Genomic DNA, 21,087 nt, shown 5'->3' with positions numbered 1-21,087 from the left:
TAATGATTTTGCCAAAGAGGCATTGAAACATATACAATACATAATTTAGGCACAAGAAGATTTGATAAAGCTTGCATTTTTCTTTATTTGTTTTTCTTTTGTAGAAACACATTTCCTTTCTGGTTATATTTCTTTTCATTATAAATTCTTGTTTCTATATATTTTTTTTCTGGTTCTTAACATATATATATATATATATATATATATATGTATATTAAAAACAATCAGTCTCATAATAAAAAGCAATTTCATCATAATTCATATTTTTCTCACGATTATACATAGGCAGTGCTATATTCCAGGAATTCTTAGAAATTCAAAATTAAAGTATTCTTGAAAACAATTTTGTCTCCATAAAAATATTTTTTATCTGACTAGATGATCTTATTCTTGATATATTCACAATTTAGTGAATTCTTAACATATAAAAAATCCATTTTGACATTGGGAGACATTTAATTGAAAATTATGTTTCGAAGTGTTTATAAATACTGGTCACATATGTCATAACTTGTTGCCAATCTGGTCGTTCTAATTGACACATTTCTCCTATATTCTGTGAATGAAATAATGTTTTATTTTTTTTATTCACAAATATATAGTTTAATAATTATTATAATTAATTAATTATTATATTTACCAACGTAGTAGGTATTCCAACACTTTCCGCCGCGGAGAAAGCAATAGAAAAATTTCTTCTTTTCTCTACTGGTGTTAATGTGTCATATGGTACTTTATGTGGAAGATAGGAATGAAGAATAGCACAAAAAGCCAAACCATCATTCCATGAGCTACTAAAATTCGTAATATCTATATTTCGATAACCCATGGTTTTATTCTGACACCATTTAAGCAATGCATTTCGTTTCGAGCCTCCATTTTTTATTAAACCACAAAGAGGATCTTTACGTTCCGATAAGTCCGTTACGCTATTACGTCGTACGAAGTCAATAGCCTTCGCATTTAGTGCAGCAGATTCTAATAATTCGCCAGAGCTCAACACTACAGGTACTGTTGACTTTGTTTCTGTAATTATTAAAAATTTTTTAATTTAAATGCTTTCATAAAATACATATTTACTTTTTTATGTATTAATAGAAATTTCATGATAAAATTAAAAGAATTCATAATCTTATTTTAGTGATATTAGAAAAAATATATATTTAAATTTTATTATTATTAATTTATTAACAATAAAATGGTAATTAAATATAATCAAAATTAAAATTTATTAATATAATATTATTTTTAAATGTTATTCGTGATTAATTTATTCTATTAATAATTACCTGACAATGGTTTTCTAATTGTGGTTTGGGTTTTATTATTATTCGTCGAATTAGTCGTACAAATAAGATTATTGATTTGTTGTTGTTCTCGAAGTGGAGCTTTTAATGTCATTATGTCATTCGTTCCAATGGAATTAAGTGAAGACGTAGAACTACTACGACTCCCAGGGCCTATATATATATATTATTATATTATATTATCACATAAGAATATATTATAAAAATTCTATTTACATTATACCTGCTTTTGCTTGTTTCGTAGCATTTTCAATGCTTTCTATCAAACATTTTACAGATAACCTTGAATCTTGACGAGAAATATTAGCTTTTCGACGTGCAGCAATCTCCTGTTGAACACTCGTCAACACACAATGTTGGGTTTCAATCGGTGTACTTGCTGGTCTTTGTTGTGATTGTTGAATTACTTTTTGATTAGCTGAAAAACAAAAAGAAACTATACTTATACATATATTAATAGAAAAATTACATAACAAAAAAAAGCAATAAGCACTATGTTTACATTTAAAAGAAAGCACATAAATAACAAGAAAAAATTTCTAGAAAATATTTTAGTTATCTTTCAATTTGCAATTGTAAGACTACGATTGTATTTACATTTATCATTTCTATCATATTATACAAAAATATTTTAACAAAGAACAAAGAACAAAAAATTTCAGAATACAAACAAAATATGAGGATCATACAAAAAAAATTATAAAATATAATAATTAATTTAAAGAATATGAAAGATGAAGAAGTTTTAAAGAAATCTGAGACTAACAACGAGAAAGGTATATTTACGGGTATTTAATACATTTATTCATTAAAAATTAAAAACCAGAACAGACAATAGGGATTTGAATTCTGCAAGTACAAGCAATCACGTTTTCACACTACTATTGGCGACTTATGGTCGCATATTGTACCTATTTGTCGGCCTGGTTTCAGATCCACATCTTCTATGATCGTCTCAAATTTTTCTCTTAAAGATGATGTCCTTCCTATTAGAGATTTATTCTTGAACGCTAAAGTGTTATTATTTTGATTTATTTTCGAATCTGAATTTAAATTGGAATTCTCATTTTTTATTTTTTTTTTATATATAATTACAGAATTGTTTATATTAGTTTCTGCATTTGATTCAGATTGAGATAAGTTCATATTTAAGAATTTCATACGTTTTAATCTATTTATTTCGCATAGAGATAAATTTTTTTCAGTTTTTTGTAATTCATCATCGAGTTTCATTGTTTCACCAATAGTTTTCTGCATCAAGGTAGAATCTAATTCTGCAGTAGTTTTGTCTGAATATGATGTTATAAGTTTCCTTAATGCAAATTGTGAATTGAAAGCTGGACTATCTAAAGTAGATCTAGGTATATTTTCCAAAGGAGAGAGAATAGGATATGTATTATATTTTTCTCTCTTTATATCGTTTTCTTTTTTAAGATTTAAGGAATCTAATTCTGTCGATTTTTGATATAAGTAAGGCTCAATTGGAAAATTGTTTGAGTCTGCAGATACTGAATCATTGATATCTTTTTTGCATATTGCACTTCCAATATTATAATTATTACAAGGTATAAATTCCTTTTTTTGCCTTATTTTTTTTATATTTTCATTACTTAAATTATCAGAACAAGTTTGTAAATTCAGATTATCTAGAGAAGTAAAAAAGCTTCGATTTTTCAAAGTAGAAGAGAATAATTTTTGTTTATAAGTAGTATCTAAAAGAGAATCAACAATTTTACTACTAGTTTTAGACTCATTTTTTTTCAAAAATCTACGCTTTTTATATAAAAAACAATTATTTTTATGTTCTTCTTCTAATTTTTTGAATTCAGAAACTTCGAGAAAAGTATTTTCTTTATTTCTTGAATCGGACGCAAATCCATTTTCTATTTTAGACTCGTTTAAATGTTGAGATTCTTGGGTATTATTTATTTTAAAATTATTTATATTTATTGAATTGTTGTTTGTTTGAGTGCTTTCTTGCAATATTTTTCTCATATCTGGGTCTACCTCAAATTTTAAATCATTCATTGCATTCTCTATACCGGAATATATGTAATTTTTAGGAACGAAAAATCGACTATTAGAGATTTCAATACCATAAGCATCTGTTCCGATATTTTGAATGCCTTTTATATTTTTTAATAAAGATGATTTCATAATTTCATTTTCTTTTGAAACTGATATACTTGGTATGTAAAATTTTGAATAGTCTTCAGTAAAATCGAAATATTTGTTTGATTTCGTTTTCTTGGAAGTTTCTATATCCACTTTTTTATCAAAATCATCACATTCTACTGAAGATTGTTTTTCAGCAAAATATTGATTTTCAAAATCATTAGATTCTAATAAATTATTTTTTATTTCAAAATTATGCTTAATTTCTTCTGCAAAATATTTATCATTTAATTCAAGAGATTGTTTAGGATATGAAACTTCATTACTATTTTCAAATTCAGTATCTTTATAAATAATTAATGAACTTAAGTTTTTTAAATCGTTAATTTTCAAGTCCTCTTTATTACTTGATTTTGTTTCTGTTTTAAAATGATCAAATTTTAATGTTTCTTTCTTGGACTCATACTTCTTCTTTATAATGGTACGGCCACGTTTTAAAATATTGCCAGTAGGTTTGCAAGAATTTCCAGTAATGTTACTGAAACTCTTACATTGAGATACTGTGAGGCTGCCTGACATCCGAATGAAATTGAAAAAAAAAAAAAAAAAAGAAAAACAAATAACATGCATTGAATTAATCATTACATTTCTGGCTTTTTTTATTGTTTGTTTGAAATTATCTTATAAAAGCATATAAACTGATTAAATTTTGTTTCCCTATTATATTGTGATAATTATATCTTTTTTTTAATAGTATATTATTTTAATAGTATATTAGATAACAATATATAAAATAAAAGCTTTTAAAAATAGTTTACTTACCTTTATTTAGCTTATCAAGTTGCGCTTCTAATGCTCTTAGTTTATCTCTCTGTGCTTTATTCTCCATTACAACTCGCTCTAACTCACTTTGTGCCTCCGTTTTAAAATCGTTTGCAACACGAACAGTCATCAAGAGATCTGTTTGAAACTGTTCCCATTCAGTAATCTCTTCTTGTCTCAATTTACGTTCTTCAGTCAAAGCACGTTCTAATTCATACTGGCGTGACTGAATATCGCGTTCCCTCCTTTGAGCTTCATTTAATGCGGCTTTTAATTCTCTTTTATCTTCCAAATGCCTTTGACACTGTGCCTGCAACTCTGCTAAGGAATCCCTCACAAGTTGTAGTTCTGTACTCACAGATAATCTTTCATCCTTCAATTGATCCAATCTATATTCCAGATCATCAATGGCTGATTTAGCATTATTACGCGCTACCTAGAATATATTAAATTTATTTTTATAATTATATATATATATATATATATATATATTTTTTTTATTGAACATACTTTATATTCTTCTTGAAGTTGTGAATATTGATCTCTAAGACGATCGTGATCGCAATGCGAACGTGCTAGTTGCTCTTGCAAGGCTGCTGCTTGCGTTTCTAAAGTGTCTTTTTCTCTTCTAGCAGCATCTAAAAGTTCATCTGCTTCACTTTTATTCTCTACTTGTCTCGATTGTTCTAATTCTTCAATTTTCGCTCGGGCATTTTCTAATAGCGTAGTTAACCTGCTGATTTCTATATTTCGATTTGCACCTTCTTGTCTAGCTTCTGTTAATTCCATATCTAGTTGCTTTCTTTCAATATTTGCTGTCTCTACTGAGGATTCTAACAAATGAACACATTTTGTTAATCGTTCCGTTTCTGTGGCATTGATTTCTGCAGCTGCTCGAAGACTTTTTAGTTCAGATGTTAATTCTTCTTGTTTTTGTAGCAAGGATTCTCGTTCTTCTTGTGCACTCTGTAATTGATTAATTTAAAAAATAATTGGATGTCATAGTTTAATGCTTTAAAATTAAGAGTGTTTACTTTTAGAAGATCTACTAATTTTTGTTCTCGTTCCGTATTATACCCTTTAGAAGATTCTTGAGGTTGCTCTTCTCTTAATAATAAACCTTGCAATGTATCAACTTTGGAACGAGAGTCTTCAAGTTTTTCTGTTTGTCTACATAATGATTCTAACAGCACATCTTTTTCTTCTGTTAGTCTTTCATTGTCAGCTTGTAGTTCTGTAAGCTGAGCCTACAAATTAAGAGAATTTTATAGTTATATTATTATACTATTGTTTAAGTTTATAAAATTATAAATTTATAAACTTATATAAACATACTTGTAAATCGCTTAATTCTTGAATTGTTGCTTGTAACTCCTCATTTGTTGAATAATGAGTTTCTTCCATTTGCAAAATTCTATCTTGTAGACATGCAACAGAAACTTCTGATACAGAACTAGAAGAATGTTTATCCCAATCTGGGGTAGTACACTGAGCATTATCTTGCGATATAGTTGTAACAGATATGGATCCTTCATCTTGAGGAATCGCTATTGATGCTGGTGCAGAATTGTGTAATCTTGAGGCATCCAAAAGTAATTGTTGTTTCTCTGAATCTGATAAAGGAGAATGAGCTACATCTCTAAGTCTTGCTCGAAGAGTTTCATTTTCTTCAGTAAGACGTTCTAATTCCAAACTATGCTGTTCCTATAATTAATATAAAAATAAAATCATGAAATCTTTTATTAATTAAACAATTTTAAAAGCATGTATTAAAAACAGAAATAAAATCATTACAAAGTATATTATTTTATTATTATAACATTTTCTATTGTAAAAACTAATAAAAACGTTTATATTTTTTTTCTCAGTTTCTTTGTTGTTTTATTTACATTAAAAACATGATGTCAGACGCTTACATAAATCAGAATATGGTGATTGATTGTATTCTAATTATTCGAATCGAGTACATAAAGAAATACTATATGTTATACTATAGTAGTATAATATACTGATATTGAGAATACTAAGTTTCTAATTCAAGGTGAACGATTTTTTCCTATGATCTTTTCTGATTATATGACGAAATAAATCTTTATTTTAGGTTAAGTTCACAAATATTCGATCAAACATCTTATAATTTTTTAAATGATTGTTAACTATTTATGATTCGTTGTACAAACAATTTATAAAACGAAGTTTACCATACCATGAAGAGAAACAACGTTTTTTCATAGCGTTCGCTTCACTTCACAAATTTTCTTCCTTTGTAAACATCTTTATATTTTACGCCCTCTGGTTATTTTTAAATAGGCGGGATCATAATTTATAGAATTATTTATATGAACAAAATGACAATTTAATTAGTTCATAAAAAATTAATTTTGATTTTTTTTATAGATTATTTTAATTCAATGAATTTAGTAAACATACGAGTGCATTTTTAAATTAAATTATAAGATTAATTTTATTGATTGCATAATATCTGTTTTCTAATATCAAAAAATGTAACAAGAGAGAAAAAATTATCTATCTATAATCATTGCTATCGAGATAAATATCAATCTTCTTCATCGCATAAAAAATGTCCTTGAAATTTGTTTCTTTATATAATAATTTTACATGAATAATGAAATGAGAAAAGTAAATTTATAAATATGTTAAGTAATTTTATACATAAAAAAATTTGAAAATAAGGGGAGCAAAAAGAATCGAATTAAAAACAAATGATATAAATAGTAATGAGCATAATATATATATCTTTTTTTGATTTAATCAATTTGATCTTATTAAAAGTCTTATTAAAATTATAAATATATTTTAAAATTTGAAGTTACTACTATTTTCAAAACTAAACTTTTGGAAATAACATATATATTATATTATATATATATAAATATTTTATATATTAAATATAAATATTATATATTGAAATTTAAAATATCTTTTATGAAAATACTTATAATTTAATAAAATTAATTTAAAATCAAAATTTTTACATAAATTATGTAAAAAAAATAGACTTAAAATTTTTATAGACATTGAAACATATAATATTGAAATATTACCTTGAGAGAAGTAAGCTCGGTACGTAGTTCAAGAAGATTTTGAGCATCGCAAGACGCTTCCCGTAAACTTGATTCGAGTCGGACGTGTTCCTTGCGTAACACTTCAATCTCCCGTTCAAGATCCTGCATCCTGGACCCTTTGCCGGGTCCCTTAGGATTATAACTACTCTTAGCGTTTCCTTTAGCTCCTTCTTTACCGAGGGAGCCCCAATTGTCTGCTGATGAATTCTCGTTCTTCACCTCGAGTGAAGAGGCGCTTGGCGCCTGACGCAGCGAAATCTGTTGCTGTTGTTGCTGTTGTTGCGACTGCGTCGGCGGTTGTTGTTGGCCTCTGCGAAACAGCGATCTGAACTTCATCATGGTCGCTCTTCACACTTCACTGGGCATTCAATTGAAATTGAAAAATCATTATTCCCAAAAACGCGAAGATTTATCGTTTCATTTTTCCAATCGATAATATAGTTTAAAATTATTTAATTTATAAATAATTTATATTGCGTAAATTCACTGGATAAAATTATTTAGTTTCATAAAACTGAACGAAAATTTTCACTGTGTTCCCTTTTATATGTTCTTCATATATAATTTGAACAAGATTTTAATCAATAAAAATTTCATTTCTAAAACTACTTTCCTTTCACAAAATCAAACTTCGTTATCGATAAATATATAAATACAATCTAGTTTTTGTATAATCGTTGCTTTTATACACAGCATTAAAATTCATTCATATAATTTTTCACTTTTTATAGGATACTATAGATATTTACACTACACTATGAATAAGAATTTAAAAAAATTATAATTTAATTATAATTATAGTTTCTTTATAAAACATAGAAAATTTTTTGTAAAGAAAACACTATACGTATGTGCTACTTTCACTAAGTAGAACATTTTAAGTTTATTTAAAATATATCAATAAAATTTTTCAACTTCTTTCTCGAACGGATTTTCTCAATCATGTCATCAAGTTAAGGTTACACGACGAAAAATAATCGGTTTCTTGCAGCGTGTGACACAAGTCCAAAGAGAAATTTGAAGATTCGTACAGAATTATTCGACCTCGAACTACTTTTAGAGATCCTTGTTCATGAATGTATACGAATTCCAACAAAATACGTATAGATTCACTTAGATTACAACCTCCGATGACGACCACTTGTTGCATCAACCGGCTGAATTCTGTAGCGCGAGTGTGTTGTGTCTCTCGATGTTTATGTGAGAAATATATTTGCATTCTTGATCATGGAATTTGCAAAATTGACCTCTTTCCAAATGAATTTTTGATGAAATGAAGCGTTGTATTATTATTCAAACTCATCGGTAGCCACATTGATAAAACTCTAATTATCGATAATAGAGCCTTCCAAAGATTAATCATTAATTTCTAAATTCAGAACTTGAAAATGTTGATAACACTTTTCCTAAATAATAATTTTTCTTCAAAGAATAAAGAAAAACAACATATTCCAATCCACTGTACATCAAGCACTGAATACAAGATTCGACGAATCGACGACCAAGCTTGTCGGGAAAAGTCTGATTATTGGAAGAGTGGGAGAAAGTGGTAGTGGTAGTGGCACTTAGAAATGAAGGTGGGAGAAATAACGGGTGTCCTATTTGCATTGTCAAAGTATAGAGTAAGATAGGAACTTTACCAAAACAATACAATATAATAGAACACCCGTATTTCTCCCACTTCCATTTCTAAGTGCCATCACCACTATTAATTTCTCCCACTTTTTCAATGGTTAGACTTTCTCGACAATTCTTCTGTTAACGATTCGACTGATTCGACTTAGATTTTCACCAGAATGATTTGCCCCACAAGTTTCAACCATTTTGCCGGATGAAGGACTTGAGAAATTCGGTTTAGATATTAAATATACAAAAAATTATGACATAATAATAATATTGCTAATTCTTTTTGAGATCATGTTATAAAATATTTTATAATATAAAATATTTTTCTATACAAGAAAAAATCAAAAACCAAATAAATAAAATCTTATTTTTATCTATGAATCTTAATCAGTTTATCACAGAAGGAACATGATATTTATTTTATAAATAAAATATACAAAATATCGATGCAACAAAAGTATGAGCAATGAAATTTTAATTGCGCAAAATTTGGATTTCTTGCAAGAAAGAAAAATTTAATTTAATTTTTAAATAATAATAAGTTACTTAAAAAAGAAAATAGTAATGTATAGTAAAAAAAAATTAATTTTTGAAAAAATTAAATTTATATTTATAAATTTTATAATCATATATAATAGTTCATATTCGCATATTTTCTAGAAAAAATCACATTTTTAATTAACTAGCTCAAAAATAGAATTTTAATTATTTAGTTTCCTATTAGATTTTTTCAATAAAGATTTATATAATGATTTACAATCATGAAAGATAAAGAAACAGAGATAATCGATAGGATTAGACAGTCCGCGTCAATTCTTTGGGAACGAATAAGTATGTAAGTACTTACTTACATATACCATCAAAGATAGTTAGGCGAGTACAGAGGGGTGAGGAAGAAGAGGTAGAAACTGCTTAAGGAGGCCACGGAATCTGCAGACGTCGTCTCACCATCAACCAGTTTTCTCATACGGTCGACATATGGTATGTACCCGGTGGTCTAAACTTCTTTAGAATTAATATATGAGTTAAATTCATGACATAAAATCTGCCTCTTAACACAAAATCGAATACTATTATTGATATATAATATTGTTTATCATTTATTATAAATATTATAGATTGAATTAAAATAAATTCAAATCTTATAATTATAGTATTTTTATAATAATAAAAATTTCTTCTAATAATATAATTATAGTAAATTCGGATAAGCTAAAAATTAAAATCAAATCTTAGTCTTAGATTAAAATTAAAATATAATTTTTAAAAAATAATTTTTTAAAAAACATTTCAAATAATTTGAAATTTTTTAATTAGTACGAATGTTTAAAAGTCAATATTAAAAAAATAGAATTATACAAATTATATAATATTTAAATATATTCAATATAAAAAAAATAAATTCTTAAAATTAACTTTTGTTTCCTTTAATTTTAGATATTATTTAAAATTAACGAAATAAAATGATTATTCAGAATGTAAAAAGCTAAATCAATTTATTTTCATGGCATTATCAAACCAATGACTTGACTCTAGTGATTGTAATCTGATCGGGGTCGATTTCATGGTAAGGTAAGTAACGCGTACAAAATGCACACGTATCATAAAGCTAACACATTCGTGAAGTATACTGACTATAGACTTATGTATTTTAGCTACATTTTTGCAATGCATACATATGTTTCATCATGAAATTCGCATATTTTTATTAAATTTAATTAGTGGAAATGTTCTCGTTGGAAATATTTTTGTATATATAAGCATCGAGGCTATCAAAGTTTAAAAAACAAATATTTAAATATATATAAATATATAAATTTATATGATTACTATAATATTGGAAAGTATTTGGCTGATGTCCAACATTCAAAAAAATGTCCAATTCAAAAAAAAAAAACTCAAAATTGGCAGATCTAACATAATAAATTTGTTATATAGCATTTGTTATATATTTTAAAAATTTTAAAAATGAATAACCAACAATTCAATTTAATTTGTTTTTTTGTTTTGTGTATTAATAAGAAATTTTGAAAAATTTAATAAAAATTAATTAAAATCTTTTTTTTTTAATAAAGAATAAAACTTAACCTATACTTTATTAATTAATATATTTTAACGTTATTTTATAAATTTATTATAATATATATTTATAATATATATTTTATATATATTTATTTAGATTATGTAGGATATTTATTGTCTTTAATGAAAATTTCTTTATAAAATTAAAAAGAAAAAGAATAATAAAAAAATTCTGAATGTCCTCAATATCTCATTAATTTATCAGTTTAATATATATATATACTCTTATAATAATATTAATATTATTGTTTGGAACAACATATAATTACTTTTAGAAAAAATTAATATTGATTAAGCGTACAAAAGTGGACATCTTAGTAATATCAATGGAATAATGTCTGCCACGATGTAGACACGTTAACTTGTTGATTCTTAAACGGTCACGCATTATTCATTCTTCGATTAGTATTCTATACAATGTTTCTATACAACATTTTACGTCAGTGCGTTTCTTCAGACGCAATGCTCAGAAGATTGATTAAACATTTATTATCTCGGCAATTCTTGAATTCTTCAATTCTCTACCTCTATTAATATTCATATAATTAATTTTTTAATTGAACTTTTTTATTCTAATTTAAAAAAAAACAATTTATACTAATTTACTTTTTGAATCAGTATATTAAAATAGAGCGAAACATAAGTTAGCAGGTTGCATGATAAATGAGATCAAGGTTGATGCAGTATGCTTTCCCTGAATCACTGTGACCAATCCAACCAACATGTATATAAATTCTGATTGCGAATTGTCACGTCCAAGAGAATGCGTTGTTGATGTTATGGCCTTATCTGCACGTCAAGGAGACCAAAGAAAGATTATTATTGCCAGGTGTAGGAGATATGTTCATATTGTGACGCGATGGAATTATACAAAAACGTCTGGTTTGATAATGATAGCGATTTGAGAGGGAATTTTAATACACAATAATTCTAAGTTTTTTTTGGCAAAAGATAAGAAAAAATAAAGATTACAATAAATTGAAATAAAAAAATAATGATGATCAACTCTCAAAATAAATAACGGAAAAAAGATGTATTGTATATATTTTTATTATATGACTAAGATACAAATTTTATTGATATAAATATTTATATTCAAAGTAAACAATAATTATTGCAATGCAAATATTGAATAAATATTGATTATAAAACTGAAATCTGTTTTGTTTCATTTGATTTAAATTCTAAATTCTTTTTTGGAAATGAGTAATAAACGATTACTGAGAATAAATAAAGATGCTTAGTTAATTCCTCTGATTCTTCGATCAACTTACATTGACGTCATTCCATTGCCCGTTTTCTCCCAATTGACTTTATCTTTAATACAAAGACCTTTAAAGTATCTCTTTATGAGCATCTATATTATAGAATCTAATGATTCCATCTATGATAATTTATTTGTCTTTTAAAAATATTTGTTATAAATATTGAAATGTATAAAAAAAGAAATCTTATCTTTTACTTGTCAAATCAAAAAAAGAAATATTTTAAGATATTAGTAATAAAATCTAATTTGTGACAATAAAAATTCTTTGAAAATTTTGTAAAAATATAAGAAATCTTCAATATTTTTCTCAAATATTAAATATAGTAAATAGTTTTTATATGTATATAAATTTATTCTTTAGTTATATTTATATTATGATTTAAATTCATCACGTATTCACTTGGCTGAACACCATTCTATGATGGATCACTATAAATACAAAGCATCGAGTTGAAATGAGTAGCTCATTGACTTTTGATTTACTGGGTATCTAGGTCGTATAATGTTAATACTTAGTGCTGCTCTTATTGTCACAATCGTTGATTTGTTGAATAAACCATTTTAGAAACTCTAAAAATCAATCTCTTTTCTTTTTTTTCTTTTTATATCCTTTTTTCTATAACATTATATTAATTAAACAACGACAAGGAGCAAATGTCGTTAATTAACTCTAATATTCTCCATAATATGTTATTTGCAAACTTTTATTTTCTAATAAATATAAATTCTTCAGAAAGCGATAATTACAGGAAAAATAAATATAATTTATTTGATATAAGAGAGTTTGATTTATGGTCACCTGAAAGGATTGGATTCGACCAATTAATGAGTTAGAATGGACTTCTTACATGATTCAATAGGAAACGTTTTAGAAGAAAAAAAACATATAGTATATATTAATCTGACAAAAAAAAATCATATCGTACTGTAAGAAAATTTATATTATAAAAAATATAAATAATATTGATTAATTAATTATAAATAGTCAATAGAAGACTCATAAGAAAATGATATCATTATTATGTGATAACAGTTGTTATCAATCGAACATTGCATTCGAACAGATCATCGATTTGAAATTGTTTAATGAAAGCATTAGTATAATTAGTATAATAAGGAATTATTTTTTTTTAATAACTGAATGTTTCATTTGTTACTTTTTTATATCTTTTCGAGATTATACGAAATGATTTTTGAAGAGCACTTTTGGTTATTTTAACGGAGATGGCGACTTTTAATCACAGAGAAAGGAAAGAAAACTATAACCGATACAAGAAAGAAACTAATTTAAAATTTATCTCTTTAATTGCTAAAACTATTGTATGCAACAATCAATCGATGTATTCTAATAAGAGGAGAAAATATATAATCTTAGATATTTACATTCATGTAAATTAAATATTTTTAGAAAAGGCAATATATGATTTTTACTTTTACTGATTTGATTATTTTATTATAAATTTTTATAAAAAAGTTCATTATATAAGAACATTAACAATAAGGAATTTAATAAATATGACAAAAGAACATAAAATTGTCAATTTTTTTGTTAAAAAATTGTAAATTCGATTTTCTTATTTTTTCTTTCTATATATTACATATTCATATTCATTATATATCTGATAGAAAATAAAGAGATGTTCATCAAATATGATATAATCTGATACATATATATATATACATATGTATATACATATCTAAATCTTGTGATATTGAAAAATCATTGAAATAAAAGATCAATCTCATATAGTAGATCAACCTACTAGCAAAGTAATATCATTTCTTTTCTAAAAATTTTGCTTTTTTCCTCTTTTTCAAAAGAAAGAAATTTACTACATATACTAATAAAATTTGTCACATATACAATCGTTATATGTGATACATAGTAAGTATAATAATTCAACAGTCTAAATTAATTTAAAACTTACTTGTGTCGCTCCTGTAACTTCGTCTCGTATCTGATAGTACGCTCGACTTTTTTCGTCGCTGGTCGTTTTGGACTAAAAAATGATGTAACTACGTCCCGTTTTTTGCCTGTATTAGGCGATAGCTTTAAGTCGGATTTCGATCTGAAATTCCCAATAAGAATTTTAATCGATCAAAACAATTGTAAAAATTCATAGAATTAAAGAGATGAAGTTTAAAATTTTTATTTAGTATAAAGTTTAATAGTATAAAAACAATAATTAATTATAACAATGTTTTAGCAGTATGCATTATGAACAAAATTTTTATAAATAATTAAATCACATAATATTATTGAACTCTGTAAATATTCATAATACTGTTTTATTCATATCAAATGAATAATAAAAAATTATGTAACATACAAGATCTTTAATTACTTACTTATTAGATATATTAGATTAGCAAGTTATAATATAGAATATAATATAATATATTATAATATATAATATAGAATTAAAAATGACTAATAATTAAAACATGTCATATTTTCAGATATTTTATTAATTATATTATTTCTTATGTATATTATTCCATTGATTTTCTTATGTTACTGATTATGATTAAATAGAGTTTATCATTAAATTAATTTAATAAATTGATCATTCTTAGCTATAACATGTTTTTAAAAAAAAAAAAACTTTAAAAACTTGAATAGATTCAAAATTAATGATGAAATTCATTAAGGCGTGACCAATTAAAAGATCAATTCTATCATTAAATACTAATCAATGTCTTCGTTCAATATATTTATTAGGAATAATAATGTAATATATAAAATTAATTTCATTTTTGTTTTACATTATCTTTATTTGATTAAAAAATATTAATGTTAAAACACAATTTTAAAACACAGAAAAAAAAGCAATTTTGTTACTGATTTTTATAAAATATTCTTATATTTTTGCATATGCACTAATATAATTTATAATAAATAATTATTTTTTATTATTTTATATTTTATTTATTTTAAATTTAAAATAATAATTTTTATGTTATTTTATAAAAGAAAAATTTTTTATAAATAAGAAAAAAACTAGGGGACACCCGGGTTTGAACCGGGGACCTCTCGATCTGCAGTCGAATGCTCTACCACTGAGCTATATCCCCTCTTATTATCTTCAATTTTTTAAAATAGTAATATAAATGCTATACTAATATATTTATAAATTATATTCTCTCAATAAATTTAAATTAAAATTAATTATAAAAAATAATTAATTAAAATATTTATAAAGATTATTTAATTAAAATTTATTTATTTATTAATACACTTTAATATCACTTAATGGTATGGCGATAACAGAATTTTTAAAAAAAATAATAAAACAAAATTTTTCAGATAAACAGAATAATGCCTATTGAAAAAAATCTAAATATTATGATTAAGATAATGAATCTGTCTTCAGTTGTTCGAATGTCGAATGAATCTGTCTTCAGTTGTTTATTATATATATTATCATTGTATAATCAAAAAATTACTGTCAGTTTGTTTGGCCATTAACACCATCTACATGCCAAATTTTCATCTACTACTATTACCGACTATATTATCACTATTACTACTATTACCATTATATCGATAATATAGAAATCTTTAAAATTAAATTATTGATCTTTTTAATCAAGTTAGAAAATTATAAAATATCTAAAAATAAATATATAATTGATTCCGCAATAATTATATAATAGATATAACATACAATATATAAATTTAATAATAAAATTCATATAAACATTAAATGATGAAATGAGAGAAAAAAATAAATTTTAAATATATTTCTCTTTTTTTATAGAGCTTTTAATATTAACATTAACTTGAGCGTGTAATCAATGAAAAATTCTTTAATTCTTTATTTTTAATATGAAATTTTTATATTCACCGAGTTTTCGTGGACTTGTTCGTGACCAATATAGAAGTGACTGTTGCCCGTTTAAACGGTGCTCGCCTTCCCGAACCCACGGACATTCCGCTTCGAGTCTATAACAAATTATTAATACAATATTTAATTAGTATAATTCAAATTATTAATACAATATTTAATTAAATTTACAAAAAAATATATATAAATTATATATTGTTCCCTTATATGATATAAATTAGTTTTGAAATAATATCTGTTCGTATTTATGCATGAGAACACATGTGAATACATCTGAATTAATAATACAAGTGCAATGTTAAAACCGCAAGTGTAACATCCTTGACGAGTTATCTTCTCTTACGAATACGAATTTGATCTGTTTGCATTGTGAATATGTATTAATAGTGATTACTAACGAAACATGTGTTAAATAATTATAGAAATGAAGGACATTCGAAAATGCAAGATGCAAAAGTGCAAATAAACGTATGATCTAGAAATATCTTAGGAAGGACAGAATCTATCAGTGATTTTTCTCGAATTTTACAATAGAACAAAGCATACCGTATTTCCTCCTAGAGCATCCAGTAATTGGCGAAACATTTTTAGAAATCTAAATGAATTTCTAAAATTAATATATAACCTCTTTGATGTAAAAAAATCTCAATTTATCAATTATAATAGTTCAAAATTTTCACTGAAATCACAAATTTCTTAACCTATAACGCGTTCTTTACAGAACATTTATCACTGAAATTATTCTATATCATTCCCGAGTATATAGAAAATTCAATAGAATTTGAAGTAATATGATAAGAAATAAAGTAATCATGATAAGTCGAGAAATATCTATAGATATATATATATGTTCATCAAGATATCTACGATAATAGATATGCGAATATTTATATATTAAATTTCTGAATTTAATAAAATATTAGATGAAAATTATTTACTTTGTCGATCAATTTATTTTGTAATTTGGAAACTTATTTATATTTGCATTTAAATTTTTTGATAATCTCAATAAATATTCAATCTTATAATAAAAGAAATTAAAATTTTATAAATTTGAAAATGTAATTATAAATAAATAGAAAATTTTTAATAGATTAAGTATAAATGAATATTAAAAAATTATTTATAACTAAATACACTTGCAACTTGCAAATATATTGATAAAATCTAGTGGATTTTGAGTGAATGTATATACTAAAAAGAACTTCGATCAAAAGAATACGTAGCTGTAAAGGTTCATCGAACTTCGCTGCATACGAATTCTCGGCCAATAATAAAGATGCATGCACAGTATGTAACTACGTTTTGTACATACGTACATAAATATTATCCCGTATTCGTGGACTTGTGGCCCACGCGAAATATTTGCAGCGCATATACTAAATTCGCGATTGTTGCCTATTCTTTTATAATAATTTTATAGTAGTTTACATAACAAACAAAAAAAATAATCAAATTTTAAACTTAATTCTTTGTATTTTGAATATATTACCGACTATATTTACCGACTTTGTATTTTGAAAATTTATGAATTTGTCTAGATTTTTATTTTTTATATAATATCATATAATTTATTTTTAATTAATAATTTAGTATTCTATATAGTCTATATTCTATATATTCTATAGTATAATTTAGTATAGTATGATAGTTATATTTATAATAATGTAACCTAAATTAATAAATAAAAAATAATTATAAAAAGTTATAAGATCATTGGATTATATGTATAAAAATTAATCAGAATAAATATAGAGAAATAATTGTTTAATAGAATAATGTAATGTTACAAAATCTACTGATCCATAAGATATGTAATTAATCGGTATTAGCATTAAATGTCAATGTAATTTCTATTAAATTAGAATTTCTATAGAACGAATTATTACTGCTGCTTATAAAATAAATAATTATTATGTAATTAATAAATTATGAAATTCGTTGTATGAATAAATGAATACTTATATAACCTAATAATTTGAATCTATGAATTGGTTATGAACGATTTATCTGTATATATTTTGATAGTAGATTAAATAATCAAATCTTTATATTATTATGTGAATCTTAATCGATTTTTTTGAAATCAAAAAGTTGTTTAACATAAAATTAATAAAATTTTAAAATATATATTTATATATTTATATTACAATATATATAGGATTATATGGATTTATCATATTAAATATTATATTGAGAAAAGTTATTAATTTTGAAATGGATATATGAAACAATTAATAATTATTTAAAAGTAAATTAAAGGATTGTTTAAAAATTATTAAAATTTAATTGAATTGTAAAAATTAAATTAATGAGCAAAAACAGAAAAGATGCAGGATATATAAAATGCATCAATAGTTTCATAGAATCTGAACGTTTTTCATATTTTGTCGTAGGGTGTGGCGGTGATTGGCTTGTTTCCTCGGCCTACACTTTGTCAACGGGAGCAACAGCTTCGATGGTACCGAAGAGAACACCAGACAACCCACACACATAACACCCGCGTAAACGATTCAACGGGTCGCGTGGTAACCTTTATTATCTCCTATCTTTCCTCTTGAACGCTCTTTAAACGGACTACAATACTATCTCATGTAACCATACATACACATAACATTTCTATTAAATCTATATTTAATCTAATTCTGAAAATTACGTTAATTTTCATCAAAATTCTCACATTTCTACATATATATATATATATATATATATATATACATATATATATAAAATTATAAAATGTGACATAACTTCATTATAATCGCACCTGCACATAGATATTTAATTTTATGGTTCGACGGTTGTAATAGTAATATCAACTATAAATAAATGTCCAATGTGGCGAGGGAACGAACCGACCGAAAAAAATGAAAATCGAAACGATCCGCGCTATTCGGCAGTTCAATCCGAACTGGCTACATCCATGCCATTCCTTCTACATTATTCTGCTGCTGACCTCTCGTTTCCCTCTCTCTCATTCTTTGGTTCGTCCCTTCGCTCAGCATCACTATAAATTGGATACTTGCTATATAAACAATCGGTTGATTTCTGTAATATTTCTTCTTTTGTAATTAATTACTTTTAGATAAGATATAGAATATATAGAAAATAGTTGAAATGTTTCTATTGAAAAAGAATGTTTTAAATGATTAATAATACATAATAATTGCCGACAATGTTATTGTTACTTGTGAAATATATATGCCTTTTTGAATCAAATAATTCTTATAATAATTTTGTTTAAATTAAAATTAAGTAATTATTTTTATAATTTCAAATATATAAATATATTGCAGCATCCAATGATCTTATTTATTTATTTTTTGATTGATCACAATACATCAATGAAAAAAATCTTTGTTTCTTTATGATATCTTCAGAATTTCATAATAAAAAAAAAGTCATATATACATTTTTTCCCGTTAGAAAATAGTTCAATGGTATGCAAATACATATATGATCAGTTGTTCGATTAGCTTGGTCAGTTTGGTGCATGTGAACTAGATGACCTTCTGACCTAATCACCGTTAATTTCATTTTCTACGCATTAGGTAACATGTGAATCCCTTTGCATATGATAGAAACTAGTTGTGGAGAATATTTTCTAGGAAAACTTCTGTCGCGCTCCAAATACCTGTTCGTTTCTACCCACCTGGTGAGATTACTGCTCGTGACGTCTCACGTAAATCTAACCATAGATCGCGAAGTTGAGATCCGGTCTTGTTGTTATCCATTTTTCGCTTAATTTTCGCAGGCTTTCTCTTACTATTCTTGATTGAAATTTCAATTTTTAATTGTTATCTACAAACAATAAATCAAATATTTTTATTTTACATGCATTTTAAGAGTTAAGTTAATAAATATTATATATAAAGTTCAGATTATAAAATAAATCGAATCAATTGTTATAATTAATAAAGAACAGGATATTATCTCATGATTTATAGAAATAGTTAGAAACAGTTCTAACTAATTACGTAAATAATTAACACTAATAGAGGAACTATGGCAATTAGGAAAATTAAAGTTACTTATCAGATTCTATTCCATTAATATGTTTAAAGTGTATTTATGAACATGTGTATTTATGAACATCATAAAAAGTTAATTACTTATTATACACAATATTCTTACATTTCTTTTTAAAATACAATTTATTAATAAGAGACAAATTCTACGAATAAGATGAAATTCTACGAATAAGGTGAAATGCGGAACAAATGCATGCACCACGACAGCTTGCAAGAGACTGCCGGTTATAATGACGATGCACAGTTTTCAATTTAGATGGGTAAGATGAACAGATGAATAGACAGTATAACAGTGATCATCAATTATTTACATTATTACGCAAAATCCACAGATATATTATTTTAAAGATAATTATACAAAAAACAACAAAATATTATTTTTAATTTTTCATTAAATGAATAATAATTAATGGAAATTTGGAAATTATTTAGTGCAAATTTTTTATTTTATTTATTTTATATAAAATATTTTAAATTACTGAAAAAATATTTTAATATCTGCACATATCATACTAAATATTATTATATACTAAGATTCTATAATAAATAAACTAGATGAAAAAGTATTAAAATTGATCTTTAATTGATGATATATTTTTATTATATATTATGTACTATAAGATTTTATAATTAATATTATTTATGTACTATTCATTTTATAATTAATATTATTTAAATCAATACCTTATTGAAATTAAATTGTATGAAATAATTGTATCAAGATGAATTAGTTAGGGTACTAATAATTTTGGTTACTTATCTAAATTAGATGATCCAACATATGAGTTGAGTTAGTCAATTGAGTTGAGTTAGATAAGATACGTGAAGAGCAATGCACCGCTTAATTTATTTGGCAAAATTGGATCATGGATTATTACCATGACCGTGTCGAAACTATTAATT

At 24.8% G+C, this 21,087-nt stretch overlaps 1 protein-coding gene, 1 long non-coding RNA gene and 1 other non-coding gene across 11 annotated transcripts; 1 reads left to right on the top strand and 2 right to left on the bottom strand.

Moving 5' to 3' along the window:
- Positions 1 to 151: 151 nt before the first annotated feature.
- Positions 152 to 20,380, bottom strand: LOC100577587 (cytospin-A). Of its 9 annotated transcripts, XM_026442348.1 has the most exons (14): positions 20,288 to 20,380; positions 19,806 to 19,954; positions 16,154 to 16,251; positions 14,234 to 14,374; positions 7,310 to 7,655; positions 5,580 to 5,948; positions 5,279 to 5,491; positions 4,755 to 5,210; positions 4,245 to 4,680; positions 2,219 to 3,994; positions 1,531 to 1,725; positions 1,290 to 1,460; positions 641 to 1,026; positions 152 to 556 (listed from the first exon to the last, which is right to left on the bottom strand). In XM_026442348.1, the coding sequence occupies exons 3-14, from the start codon at positions 16,237 to 16,239 to the stop codon at positions 467 to 469; spliced, it is 4,665 nt and encodes a 1,554-aa protein (XP_026298133.1). In that variant the 5' UTR covers positions 16,240 to 16,251; positions 19,806 to 19,954; positions 20,288 to 20,380; the 3' UTR covers positions 152 to 466. The 9 variants fall into 9 exon arrangements, with proteins under 9 accessions (XP_026298133.1, XP_026298132.1, XP_026298134.1 ...); XM_026442347.1 differs by lacking the exons at positions 19,806 to 19,954; positions 20,288 to 20,380 and adding an exon at positions 18,921 to 19,211; XM_026442349.1 differs by lacking the exons at positions 19,806 to 19,954; positions 20,288 to 20,380 and adding an exon at positions 18,921 to 19,160 and having other exon boundaries at positions 7,310 to 7,688.
- LOC100578949 lies at positions 9,839 to 10,586 on the top strand. Its single transcript, XR_001703862.2, has 2 exons — positions 9,839 to 9,937; positions 10,394 to 10,586. It is a non-coding gene; the product is annotated as an uncharacterized LOC100578949 (long non-coding RNA).
- On the bottom strand, positions 15,309 to 15,380 carry TRNAC-GCA. Its single transcript has one exon. It is a non-coding gene; the product is annotated as a tRNA-Cys (tRNA).
- Positions 20,381 to 21,087: the final 707 nt, after the last annotated feature.

Source organism: Apis mellifera, linkage group LG8 (assembly GCF_003254395.2).
Source record: "Apis mellifera strain DH4 linkage group LG8, Amel_HAv3.1, whole genome shotgun sequence".
NCBI lineage: Eukaryota > Metazoa > Arthropoda > Insecta > Hymenoptera > Apidae > Apis > Apis mellifera.
This window is presented reverse-complemented; position numbering and strand designations above follow the sequence as displayed.